Below are 13,979 nucleotides of genomic sequence, written 5' to 3' on the forward strand. Positions count from 1 at the left end.
AAAATTAGAGGCGCCATGGAAACCAAAAGTCTCTCTGTCTGCGAACTTTTTCTCGGAAAAAGAACCAAGAAAATACGAAGAAAACTTCATCATTTTCAGACAAGACGATACAGAACAGACAACAGAAGAGACTTCATTCATATTACAAGCTGCAACCGAGAGTACATTACTAGCGCTATCTATGAAACCCAAAAGAAAAGAAAGAGAAAGAGAGAGATGACAGGCAACAGAAGAAACGGAAACTATCAACATGAACATTACAAAGCCTTGAAGTTCTTGATAACGGTCGCCCGATGTTGTGATGCACTGAAAAACTCGTAATGTACCTCCCGAAACTCTGATTAGACTGATCCCGGAGAACTCTTGCAGTCAATAGACCCCGCGGTTCACCCTCTCGATGTAACGCTGATTGGATTCTTCTCTCTGCAATCTCAGGTCGTTGTTGGTCTTCCTTATGAACTCGTCCGCTCGCCGGTGCAACTCGTCGTGATTCGTCACCCTCTCCCTGAACGTGTCCGACTTCCGCAGCTCGCGCCGACACGGACGTGCCGTCGGCGGCGGCGGCAAGGCCTCCGCCCGAGCCGCCGTAACAACCCTCGGCGGTGAATCCCACGTATCGCTCTTCTTCAGCTGCCGCGTCGCCCGCCTCCCCTGGCTCTCCATGATGGCCATCCAAACAGAGTCCAGCGAGTCATCTGGTTCTTCGGGTTTCGGCGAGCCCACCTTCTCTTCCCCGGCGGTTTCCCCGGTAAGCTTGCCGGATTTGCCCGAGAGAGCCTCGTCGTCGGAAGTTTCCGTTGATGGGTCCACGTTCTTGTCGACAGAAGCCACCACCACCATGGGCTTGATCACTTCTTCTTGTTTTTCTTGATTTTGAGTAAAGGTGATATTTTTCCATTCTTGATCTTGACGATGGGACTCTTTGGTGGCATCTTGCGAAGCAACGACCTCAAAGACTGCTGCTTCATCTTCTTCACGTTTGAAACCGAAGTTCAGATTCAGGCTCTTTTCGGTGTGGAGGAGAGCCCTTTTCACAGGTTTCATGATCTGGCTCTGGTGGTGGAAGGTGGATGAAGCAACAATGGCGGCGATAATGATGTTCAGGAGGATATAAATGTAAGGTGGGGCGAAAAAGACCTTGATGGAGCTCCAGAAGCAGGGGATAGTGGAGACGAGGAAGGTTGATGTGTATGGGATCACTGCAATCTTGAACAGAATTAGGGAGGACCCAATTCCTAGACAGATCAGTGCTATCTTGATAGCCCAGATTGTGGTCTCAAATGTTGTAGCCTTTTTCTGCGACCATTTTCTGTGTGGATCATCCATTCTTTTAGTCTTAATAATGATAAATCTTGATGCTATTGAAACAGTGGTTTTCTCGAAAAATTCAAAACCAAAGTGAGCAAAGGGTGTTGGGAATCTTTGAGATCCTTGAAGTAAAAGACAAAGGAGGGGAGATTCAAGAGATTCTGATGAACAAGCACATGGAAATCCGCTCGCCACCACCGTCTGGTTTTAGCAATGAGAAAACGTAATGCCCTGAAACAGCTTTAAAAACCGCCATTTTCTCTGGAAAATTTATCAACTCCAAAGTTTACAGGTCGACTTACCAAACACGGGCAGGAAGATAAAAGAGAATTCCTGAGACACCAAACACGGACAGTGTCTTCAATTGACGAAACAGACATTTTCCAGCCAATTCAGAGACAGAGACAGAGAGAGAGAGAGAGAGAGAGAGAGAGAGAGAGAGAGAGAGAGAGAGAGAAAGAGAGAGGTAGTAAATCTTAACGACAACCTCCGCAAGCAAGTTCAAAATTCTTGGGCAGAGTAGGAAAAAGGACAAGAAACCTCCAGAACAATATAAGAGGAGATTCCTCACAAAAGCAAAGGAAAGCAAAAAGAAGCAAACGGGGCTTCGCAAACACCAGCCCTTCTCAAACTCTGCAAAGGCACAAAAACCAGAAGAAAGAACATGAACTAATGCAACATGCAGAGGCAAGCAAGAACCTATCAGCAACTATATATGCCCTGTGTTCTTGTCCTCTCGAGCTTAACCGATTTTGCAGATCCCATACACACCAACCAAACGCCTCAAGACACCCACTGTACACAAGCTGTCTCTCTGCTCTGCACTACACTGAACAGCGGACCACCCGGAGAGGAAGGGGCTTTATAAAAGCGCGAGATGCTTAAACACCGAACATCTTTCTCCCTCCTAAACAAAGCCCCACCCTCGATCATATCCCACACACCAGAAGCGTTCGATGTTTAAATGAAAATTTTCAGAATTTTTTTTTGTGGTGGCGTTCATTGACTAATAAGAAAGTTAGAGCCAATTATTCATCATATTTTACAGGAAAAATTTCAAATCAGTACTCAAAATTGGGTCATTTTCTCAAAAGAGGGTCTAAAATAGACATAGTATCAAATAAGGGCATGAAGTGCCTAATCAATCTTAAATAGAGACCCAAAGTGCCTAATTAGTCTTAAGTAAGGGCTTGGGTTCGGCGGCCGATCAAATGCTCACTGGCCGGCAAGCACGTCACTGTTCCGATGATCGAAATAAGGGTAATTTCGTCTTTTACTTTTTAATTTTTTTATTTCTTTTTTCCTTTTCTGTTTTTTTCTTTTCCTTTTCCTTTTCCTTTTCTTCTACTTTTTTCGGAGGGAAAAGAGGAAAGAAAAAAGAGGAAAGAAAAAAGAAGAAGAAAAGGAAAAGGAAAAGAAAAAAATAGAAAAATGCCAAAAAGAAACAACAAAAATTTAAAAAATAAAAGACGAAATTACCCTTGTTCCGATCATGAAATAGTGACGTACTTACGGCCGGTGAGCATTTGGCCAACAAACTTAGCCCTTACTTGAGACTAATCGCACTTCGCCCCTATTTGAGATTGATTGGGCACTTCATGCTCTTATTTGGTACTACGTCCACTTTGGACCCCTTTTTGAGAAAATGACCCCACTTTGGGTACTCATTTGAAATTTTCCCTATTTTACAGCTTAAACAAAAGAACCTAATCCAATTTTTTTCAATTTAACGCCGCTCCAGCATGCAGCGTTGTCCACTAATGAGCGACTCTAGCTGTGGAAAGACTTTAATAACGAAGTAGATCATCAATTCATCGATCATCATACCATATAAATATAATAGTATGGGATGGTGTGATAATCTGCCTTGCTTGGACTATGTTTGTTGTGTTTGGCCCTGTGGGTCTGGTTTTGGTTGTGTTTTTTTTTGTTATTTGAAGTTGGGGTTGATATGCCTGTTTTAGTTTTCGGGAAGGCTATTATGTGATGCAAACTCCTTTATTTCTTTTTCTAGGGGATACTTTTGCTTTTCTTGGATCTAAGTATGTAATAAAACTGCTTCGCCTGAACTCTGGGACATTAAAAATTCAGAGGTATTCCCTAAAGAGAGGAAATAAAAACTTTCTCTTCAATCGGAGGCTATGCATGCAGACACTAACATGTTAAAATAAGAAGCACGGTATTATTAGCCCGCCAGGTGTATACACCTAGACAGGTTGGGCGGTCCCAATCGGCAGTAATATCCCTGCTATGGTGAGGTACCCTCAGTAACCAACACCAAGGATCCATGGCAGGCCCCGGTTTATTTCTAAGTATTATCCTATGAGATGCAAATTCCTTTATTTCTTTTTTTAGGGGATGCTTTTGCTTTTCTTGATTTTGTAAATTTCTTTTTCCTTATCTCGATCGTGATATTCAAAACCCGGGTTACCTTACGCTCAAGCTCCCCATTCCCAAGTTGTCGACCACTCGGCGAAATGTGCACTCGGTTGAACATGTCGCGTTGATCGACACGAATGAAAATAAACCAAGTTGATGAAACAAAAGGGTGGCTCTATTTTGAATGTTTCCGAACACTATTGCGTTTGTGAAAGTAAAGTTGCAATAATTGATCGTTGCTCACTTATGTACACCAATTGCTTTGTCTACTTTACCATCTACTATAATTCCTTCCATTGACCGAAAAGACTTTTATCGATGCGGTAATAATGTGAAGATAAGACAAAGTGCGTGAACCTCGACTATTATAAGCTAGAAAAGGACCCTCGGGAAATTAATTGCTAAATATCAAACATCATGCCCTAGAAAAAGATGGATCAACAACCATCAAGACCATTTCAAAATCGACGAGTAGGACTTTTGGAGGATCCAAGTTGTTTGGCAAAAATGACCAAAAGGCAGTCGTTGCCTCTAGAACTGTGGTGGTTTTGGTGTGAGGTGACTCCAGATCCATAAATAAATAAGTATTTATATCACTGAAAAAAGAAGCTTTTAGTTTTTTTCAAAAAAATTTCGAGGGAAAAAATATCTTTAGTCATCTACGGTCAATATTGTGACAACGGGGGAAATGGGGTCTCTTGTCTGACCCCAGGGAGCAGAGAATTATGAGGAGCTTGGCCATTTGCCAACCCAACCCCCACAACCTTTTTCTTACACTTTCTCCTTTATATTTCTTTCGGGCATCTCTTCATTTTCATATTTGTTTTTGATCTATAGAGAAACATCCCCAGTGTAACAAATATATGCACAAGTAGTTGAAAGGATAATAATGTCCTAAAGGAATATTGAACATCGTGTGTCTATAGAACTAGGAGTGAGCGGTTCCAGAAGTTTCAGGTTCCTTATAAGTTCCATCTGAAACTTGCCGTTCGAACAGGTTCCTCATTTTTTGAAACCCGAAACTTACCATGCATGCTCTGAAACCTAGAACTTACCCTGTCACTGGTTTCAGGATCGGTTCTAAGATCTATCAAATTTCACATGTATTATTAATTGAACGATTGTAGTTAAATATCACATTTTATGACCACTACTTGCTGCTACCATCCACTAATCATAACTTATATTTAGACACATGAGAAATATGAAATATTAATAAAGTAAAAGTCTCGGTCATAAAATGGAAGCTTAAATTAGTGGTTCCAGATTATACACTCATAATTGGAAGCCATGGAATACCATAGGATCGCGTGAAAATACACACCAAGAAAAACGCAAAAACTTGTTCCGAGTTCTAGGTTCTAGATTTTACTTAGCTATAACTTGAAACTTACTCGTCGAAACAAATTTCCCAATTTTTGAAACCTAGAACCTACCCTGCATACCTTGGAACTTGGAACTGGACCGATTCTCATTGTCCGGTTCTTAAGTTTCACGTTCTACCCTAAAATTATGCTCACCCTTAGAAAGAACTAACTAAAATTGAATGCGTGGAATACCTTAACCCTAATTGTGAATCTCTCTCTTTCGATTGCCCGTTTCAATTTGTGTCGTATTGGTCGACACGGGTAAAGTTGAGGGACCAAAATGGATGATTCATGATTGAATAATCTTTCTTTTTTAGGGTTTACGTGGCTTTGTCAAATGATAAAGACAGAGAAGTCTAAAATGCACATTCTCGACGTCTGAAAGTCATATGCTTCACCCGTTCTTAGCGCCTTTGAAATCAAGACGCACGCACGTTCACTTAATCAGGATCCTTCAAATCCCATCATCCATCAGATCATAAACCAATCGACATACAATATCAATCATAAAGCTTTATTATCGTATTATACGTCGTGATTGATCATAAAAACGAGTAACGATCCAATTTGGAGTTGAAGTAGCTTTCTCCGTTGCGTCATTTGTGGTTTCTGCCACAGTTCCTCTCTCTTTTTCTGGTATCTGCCTCTATCTTCTCGAAGTTGTTTTGTTTTTGCTCTTTTCTTAGGTCAATGACCTTTTCACTTACTCTTGTGCTTAGAAGAACTAAGGACGGGTTATCCGTTCCTTCAGTTTAATTACATTATCGTATACCAGACTCTTAACGAACAACAAAGCTCACCAGAAAGTGATTTGACTTTCTTGTAATCATTCCATGTTTTGGGTCAGAGTTCGGTGAGTACCCATTTGGATAAATTCATGTTCTTCTTGATTAGGTTTTCGATTAAGTTCAAGAGCTATACGCATTCATGAGTGCAACTGGCACATATAAATATGCATATTAGGCACGATGAGATTGGTGGGAGCAACTTCAGTCTGCAATATAAGAAAAAAGATCCAACAGCGGCCATCTTTTACGATTTTTATCTTTTATGTTTTCGCCAGAGTCGTGATAAATTATTTTCTATGCTAACCAAATAAAATCTTTCATATATTAGTAGGAAAGATAAATTATTTTCTTGTTATTAGAAAGAGAGCAAAGAAAAAACAGTAATGCTTAAAACTAGTGAAGAATTAATAAGCAAGTAAAAAATTTTATCCAATTTTGGCCCCAAAAAAATAAATTATAAGAGAATAAAATAATGTTTAGGGTTTTCTCCGAATTTTCTGAAGTTACCAACTTTAATCACCCATTATATTTAAGATAAGTAGTATAAGGAAATTTAGGAAAGATGCACATGTAAGATTAAGTTCTTCAAACATAGGAACCTCTTTTATCATTATATATTATGATAGATATGAATCACGTACTCACGTGTATTTTTACAATATTTTTAAGTTTTATTTTCTCGCACCTAAAAAATAATAATGTGAATACAAGACGAATACAAAATAACAAAAAACCAGCTATTCATCAGTCCTTCTCTTTCAATTATAACGTACACTACACATTCAAAGGAGCACTCTTGAATTTGAATCTAACGTCAGGTCATTGTCTCACAGTGAAATTGATAAAAAGGCACGAGCCTTTGTAATGTGGGGATATTCAAAACCAATGTCAATTTCTCATTCTATCTCCCACCATCCTGAGTTTTCGCCTTTTGCACCGTCCAGAAGAATTCTGAATTTTTCATGACCATTCAACTGATCTGTCTGTAAGATCATACAAACATATGTTCGAACACTAATTTAGCTGAATTCGCTTCGCAGGAAGATGAATAAAAGAGATGGTATAGCGATGTCGAGATATAAATGTAATTATATGGCATCTCATGGTTCTAAAATGTAATTTTAATGTTATTTAGATTGAAAAGAGTGAAAAATTTCGCATTATTTCGCCAAAAGTGAATTCTTTTTTAAGCATATATGGTGAGCGGAATGAAAAAGTGCGCGCGCGCTCGCCTAATCCGATGGGGAGTAATTAAAGGAAAGTAATCAAAAGTGAAATTGAGGGGATAGAGAACATAATTAACAGCTAGGGCATAATCAAATCCATCCTCCACCTTCAAATGATTGTCCTTGACTCCATCAAGGTGGTCTTTGAAGAGAGAATTCTATGTACACTCGCGTTCTTGATTGATTCCTTATTAATTTTTGCTCTTGAAATTCCAAGTTCCATGCCACATTTGGATCGAAAGCTTTGCTGACTTGGGGTACCTTAAAATTTTGGCAAAAAGTCTTTGTATCCTGGCGTTGCATCTATAAGCTCAGTTGAGTAGGTGGGCTTTTTTTTTTTTTTTTGGGTCAGAGAGTAGGTGGGCTTTGCCAGTGTTGACTTTTCCTGTATTTTATCAAATCAATCTGACTTTAATGCGTTTGTTTATCAGGACAATTGGAAAATACGGGCATGCAACATGAATTTGTGATCACCAAGCTTCCTGCTTTAAATTGACATCAACATTATTTGTGCTTCTTTAATAAACTTCGTGCCTTTTTGAAACCAACCCACCAACCATGATAGATCATCCTGCAGACAGCAATGTGTGAGGGTGTAGGAGATAGACACATGCAGATTAAAATTCCAAGCAGAAGATCTGCAGTATCTGCAATCTTGGCAAGACTCCATTAACTTTTCCATCAGCTCGTTGCTGCTCGAAAGGTTATTAACAAAATCGAACAAATCAAAATCATGGGTATTAGCCAAAAACCAGAGCTTGCTTTCAAGGAAATGAAAGAGATAAATGCAAGTGTTCCTAATTTACATAGACTGGTCATGAGCCTATAGATGGAGACACCAAAGGATTCACGATTTAGGGGGCTATATAGTGTCCAACGATCGAACTGTATAAGCCACTGCAGTCCAAGATTGGTGGTGATAGTGGGGTGGCTCCACCTGACGGCGCTCTCGCATTTTACTAATTTCCCTTCCTTTTCCCCATTTTTTTGGGGGGAAAAATCTCTGTTTTTTTCTTCTTTTATTTTCAATTGGGTGTTTCTTAAGTAGGAAGGGTCATTTCAAAAGGGTATCTAGCATGTAAGGAGTCCCTTTCCTTTCGATGTTGCATGGGGTCCTTTAGATTGTCTGAATCGGCAATAAGAAGGCATGCTCTGTACTTGCTTGAATTTGAAGACTAGTGCACGATTTTTTTGCTGGGGCGGTTCACGCTTTGTTGCTAAGCTAAGCTACTTGTAAAGTTTGGCTCAATAGAATGATTGGGTCCCTTCTGTCATCATTTCGTGCACCCCATTTCCTCTATGATTTATATATATATGTACGTATGCATACTTTTTCTAGTGCACCTTGCACCTCTTTTTCTAGTACTTTTCATGGCTCCTTTGGCTTGAGCACTTTGGAAGGTTTGATTGAATCTTGCACCCAAATTGAATTGCTTCTCTTGAACCCATTTCACGCTTACAAGTGCAAATTCAACCGCACATGAAATTTGTGGCCCATCTTTCCTCATCAAGAAAGGGAAAGCTTGGGCGTACAAATTCATGTGATGCTATGGTGTGCTTGAACTTTCATTTGCATGTCAATCTCAAAGACTGGATAAAGATCGAACAGTACATAACACAATGCTATCCGAAAGAAACCATATAAAGCAAAACTAGCAAGGATTAATACGATACAACCACGAACAACAATGGCATCCTCTCTCGACTGTGGGGTTGCTACATGGATATTTCTTGGGGTATGACACAGACAATGATGCCAATCAGGTTAAGTTTCTTTTCAATCGGTTTCTGCATTAAATTGGTAAGGTAGGCCATTTTGGAATGATAATAAGTTGTGACCGGCGGATTAATGCGCTATCGTAGTGACATGGGATAAGCAAGAAATACATCATAAGCTTTTTCATATCTAGGTATCAATTTACTCTGAGTGAGATCCATCCAGCTAACATGCCAATCACCATATAAGATTCAATGCCAGTACCAATTTAGGCTAGATGCGAAAGAAAGGCTGCTCCATCTAATGGATGCGTGAATCGGGCAATTTGCGGATCGAAGACACCAAGCGCCATGCGGATAGGGCAACTAGAAAGAATGAATCATGAAACTGACAGCTTCTAGGATGAGAAACAACAGGCACGTTGAGCTAAGAATTGTTGAGGGATAAGGTTTTGAAGGAAAGGGAAATTGAAAGCTGAGGGCTTTTATCAAAACTCTGGCTGTAAAAAGAGTATAAGCATAAAGAGGCATGTGCTGATAAGTTGATCATGATTTCCGCAGTTAGATACCCAAAAACAGAACAATCCCAAAGGGTTCAATCCCATTCTAATATAGCCGTGACTGTATTCTATACAATAACAATAAGATTTTTTTTCCTTCATCATGAACTAGCTTGGTCTACTTTAAACAGGACAGTTTCTGACACCTCCAGGTCTTTGCTTGTTGCTAGGAGAAGAATCTGCCAGGGCTTGCCTATGGTATTGGTTCCTAGAAGGTCTCTGTTCACGATTCCTTGGAATTAAACAATGACCATCCGAATAAACAATGCAGAACCGAAGCTTCATACTATTGAACTTTCATTTCTTTACCTGAAATTTTAAAATTAATGTTGTGTGCTTTTAAACAAATGGGAGAGATAGCTTGGTGAAGAATTTTTTGAGCATCTCCAAAATCTTTCTGGGAAGAGGCGAAAGAGAGAGCCAGTACCAACCGAGCCTGAAGAATTACTTAAGAGACATGGAATACAGAGGATATCTAGGAAAAGATAAGATGGAAAAAGGTTTAGGTGCACCATGTCTTGATAAATTGTGGGTGGATGAGCTAAAGAAGCATGTCCCATGAACTCAGATAAAAAACAATGAGAGAAGATGACAAACTAAGAAAGAGTTTTTGTACAAACAGTAGATACTTGAAACCATGTGCAGAAGAAATAGATTAGTCGATAAGGGACCCTCCAAACTTTGATAATGCTATAGAAAAGAGTGTCATTCAGCATAAGCATCCGTCTCTTTCCATATATCTCGTCGTTAATCCCTGACACCACTCGGATGTTTTATTAGGTTGTTCGTACATCCATGATAATACGCAGAATTGACCACTCATACTGATGAACTGTTCGTTAAGTGAGCCGTCCAGATCAAAAGAGAAAAATTGCAGGCACTGATAACAACAGTTTTGTTCCTTTTGGAATTGGTTGATGCATGTGAGTACACCAACCGATATTATAGTTTTCCCGATGGTAAGGTATCTTCAGGTGTTATACTGACCAATGGAGCTTCAAACTACAATCTGCCAAATGATCATCGTTTAAAAATTATCATCGGCTCGAAGATGTTGATTACTTGTTATGCTATCCTTTTTTCTTAGTGCGGGCTCTAGTAGCTTGTAAGGGCCTCCAGAGGGAATATCCCTCTTTTATGTTCTTCCATCTTCTGTCTTCTTTATCTTCATCTTGAACACCAAAGTAATAGTCTTTGACTAACTTTACTAGGTAATGCCCAAAACAATGATCAAGAGGGTTTGTTATTGTTATATCTAGGCTGCAAAATCTTCTCATACCTCGCAATAGAATCTAATGCTCTATCATTAAGACCGTACCAAAAGGAAAAGGCATCCAAGAAGAGTAAAGTACAAAGGCCATTCGAAATTGGTGGAAGCAGGAGGGGGGAGAGAAAAAAAACAAAAGAACAAGAAAGGAAAGCAAAAGGCAACTATTAGTTATTGCACTCCCATTTAAGAGCATCTGCTACCATAAAACAGAGCTTTTTTGCAAGAGGAAAATGGACAAAGAACAATAAAAGAACAAATGAGGTCCTACAATGTTTAATTCTCTGTCGATATAATTTCTATTAAGTTGATTCACATTATTTGTTTGTGCTCTTCTTAGATTCGCGAGGCGAAGCTTGAAGTGACGACAGGTGGCGCCAAAAGATAAACCAGAAAAAGGGTGAAATAATAAAGAACAAATGAGAATTGAAATATCAAAGTTATCACTTTATTTTAAATCAAATGGGGCTCAGGTTCATCCATCTCCAATAAGAAATTCAACATAATTAAAGGAACCCTACTTTCATTCAAACACCAACCCACAGTCACATGGGCACTGCTGGGCTGTTGACAAGGACTGGTATTCTGCTATGTTCTAAAGGAGTCCCAACAAGGAAGATGATGTTGTAACACTAACTCTAATCTACCAATTAAAAGGTATTTTATGTACATGGTATTAGAAAAAAAACCATGCAACTCAAGTTTCATTTGCGTCTTCACTAAACAAATGAGAAGCAACTGTGAGCACTTGTCCCGTTCCATCTTTGAGACAACTGTTACTTCACCGAACTCTCCTGGGTCTTTTATAGTTGCCAAATTGCTTTTAAAGAAATGTTCTCGGAAACCTGAGGTCAAGTTTCACTTGTATCTTTGCTAAACTACGCATCTGGCCTATCTAAATATTGCAAAAGTTCTCCAATGATAAATCAACTTGAAAAAACTACCCATTTTCAAGAATTTAGTGTCATTTGGCAATCATAATTTTTCAATGTTTTTGTCAACTGTTAAAGAGAAAAAGCAACTAGACAATTTGGCCATCACAACCGAAATAATTGAAACAATAAAACTGTCATGTTTTTCTTGAATTACGGTATAGGGATAAAAAGAGAAAGAAAACAAAATTTTTTTTTGAGAATTACGCCATATAAATTCACATATGAAAGAGAGCACAAACATCATCAGTTAACTGACAGCTCTTATATCTGAGACTGAGACCAACGGATCATTGATAAACCATCATTCTCTTAATCTTGACAACCATGACAGAATAACACTTTGTTCTAAATGCCACGTACAGTGATAGGGATCGAAGGCAGAACACGCTGAACAGTTGAGATGTCACGTCATTAATCTTGAAATAATTGGGCAATATAATATACCAGAAAATAGGAGAAAATAATGATGCAATGATAAAGCTGCCTCCATATCTAAAGGCAAGGTGGACAAACAGTCCAAACCCAACAAATATTATACTCTGTTTCCTCGTGGTCCATAATTGAATATGCAGATGAAAAAACAAGAAGGAACACGACGCAATTCATCTTGATTTCTTTTGTTGGGCATCCATTTAAAGAACACATATTATACTCTGTTTCCTCATGGTTCAGAATTGAATATGCAGATGAAATAACAAGGAGTACGAATCAATTCATCTTGATTTCTTTTGTTGGGCATCCATTTAAAGAAGATGGGTCAATGTTGGAAGACGATGTATCTCTCTCTCTCTCTCTCTCTCTCTCTCTCAGATTATCTATCCATAATTCCTCCACTTCCATGAGCTTTTCACAAAGTGAAAGGACTATTTACATTTCGAATGGAAGACAACAAGGTACAATAGAATGTTATAAGCATTTGAGATAGATGGCTAGGAAAAGTTCTATGGCCATAAGATAAAAGATTTCCTCGAGTACTTCCTAGTTCCTATAGAACGTCAATGGTAGCCTAAATAATCAGTTTCAAAAAACCTAATTCAACCGGAAAAGGTCATCAGACAATTGCAAAAGTTCCAATTGGCATATGATGGAGAAGTTAGAGACTGGATACACAGAGGAACAACACAATGCTACCGCTACCAACACAGTGCCATGCAGATCATAACGAGCTCCCACAGAGACTGCACCTATAGCAACCGAACAATCATGATCTACAATCAATGCAGAAAGCTCCAAGAATCTCTCATGTCCTCTAGATAATATTGCATATCTATTGAAAGAGGAGAAGTGAGAACCACCATGAAAACCCCACCACTTTGACCTCCACAGGTGCATCAAGATCGTTTAAGAAACAAATATTAATAAGCCTTGTGCAGGTAAAAGCTATCAAAAAGCATTGAATTACCCCAAAAATCGTACAAGGGGCAACATTGGCAGTTTAGCTAGCCACTGCTACAATTGGAACTTCAATCTGACAACTTACATCTACTGCCTATACATATTGGTGAACCCTCAAAATCCTCAAGAAATGCCATCTAGTTATTAAGGAGCATATTAAGATGCGAATGTATTTCTTTTCTTTCTTCAATTTTTTGGGCCATTCCAGCCAGATTGATCATAGAAGATCCATAAAGGCTAAAGCAAATGTTATGTCATGCATGCAGAAAGGCGTAATTGTCAATCTTCAAACCAGAATTCCATACTCTGACCAGGTAAATTAGTGGGATGAGGATTTAACTGCAGCAGACATCCTCTAAATGAAGGACTAATGCTTCCATGACAGATATTCCATATCAACAGCCCACAGTAGCACAAGCAGCATAATAACCATTTGTGTACCAAAATAAGGTGCTTTAAGATGGAAGCATGCACTTACTATTACTTAGGGGAGACACATACATTGCAGGTACTCACGTAACACCATAATAATCTAAGGGCTCGGTCTTATACTGTCCTGTAGCCCAATAAGCTCCGAGACCAATGGATAACTAAAGGGCTATTATGGTGGCCAGGTCCATGTTCAAAGTTCAAAACCTCCCTTTTGATATTCTGAAGGCGAGACAGCATATACATTTCAACCAAATGCCATATATGACTCAAGGTATAAATGCATGAAGGCACCCCTAGGTTGAGCTTGAGAGTGCTTACTGAGACCAGAACACCTCCAGAAAGGATTCATGTGAATACATTACTGATTAAAGCCCACATCAAATTGTTACCAAATGTGCCGAGCTCAAAAACAGAGCATGAGTTACGAGTTATTTTATACGTATATATGGACCCATATCCTGATAACTTACAACTTTGCCAAAATTGTTGTCTAATGTGATAAAAGAGCACAGGTCAAGAGTTGGAATTTTACAACACCCTTTAATTGTCATATTGCCTAATTTCTTGTAATTGCGTTTTTTTGGTTTTGGTGGTGAGGTTTAATCC

General features: G+C 39.0%; 2 protein-coding genes across 2 annotated transcripts in view; both read right to left on the reverse strand.

Moving 5' to 3' along the window:
• LOC115690207 (kinase-interacting family protein-like) overlaps positions 1-13,979 on the reverse strand; it is a 60,603-nt gene that overhangs the window by 9,443 nt on the left and 37,181 nt on the right. The gene's annotated exons all lie outside the window — the stretch shown is intronic.
• On the reverse strand, positions 113-2,229 carry LOC115690253 (uncharacterized). The gene has a single exon (XM_030616546.2). The coding sequence runs from the start codon at positions 1,324-1,326 to the stop codon at positions 370-372; it is 957 nt and encodes a 318-aa protein (XP_030472406.2). The 5' UTR covers positions 1,327-2,229; the 3' UTR covers positions 113-369.

The sequence above is a fragment of the Syzygium oleosum genome, unplaced genomic scaffold, assembly GCF_021117445.2.
Source record: "Syzygium oleosum isolate NSW1041296 unplaced genomic scaffold, Sole_v2.1 Sole_v2.09, whole genome shotgun sequence".
NCBI lineage: Eukaryota > Viridiplantae > Streptophyta > Magnoliopsida > Myrtales > Myrtaceae > Syzygium > Syzygium oleosum.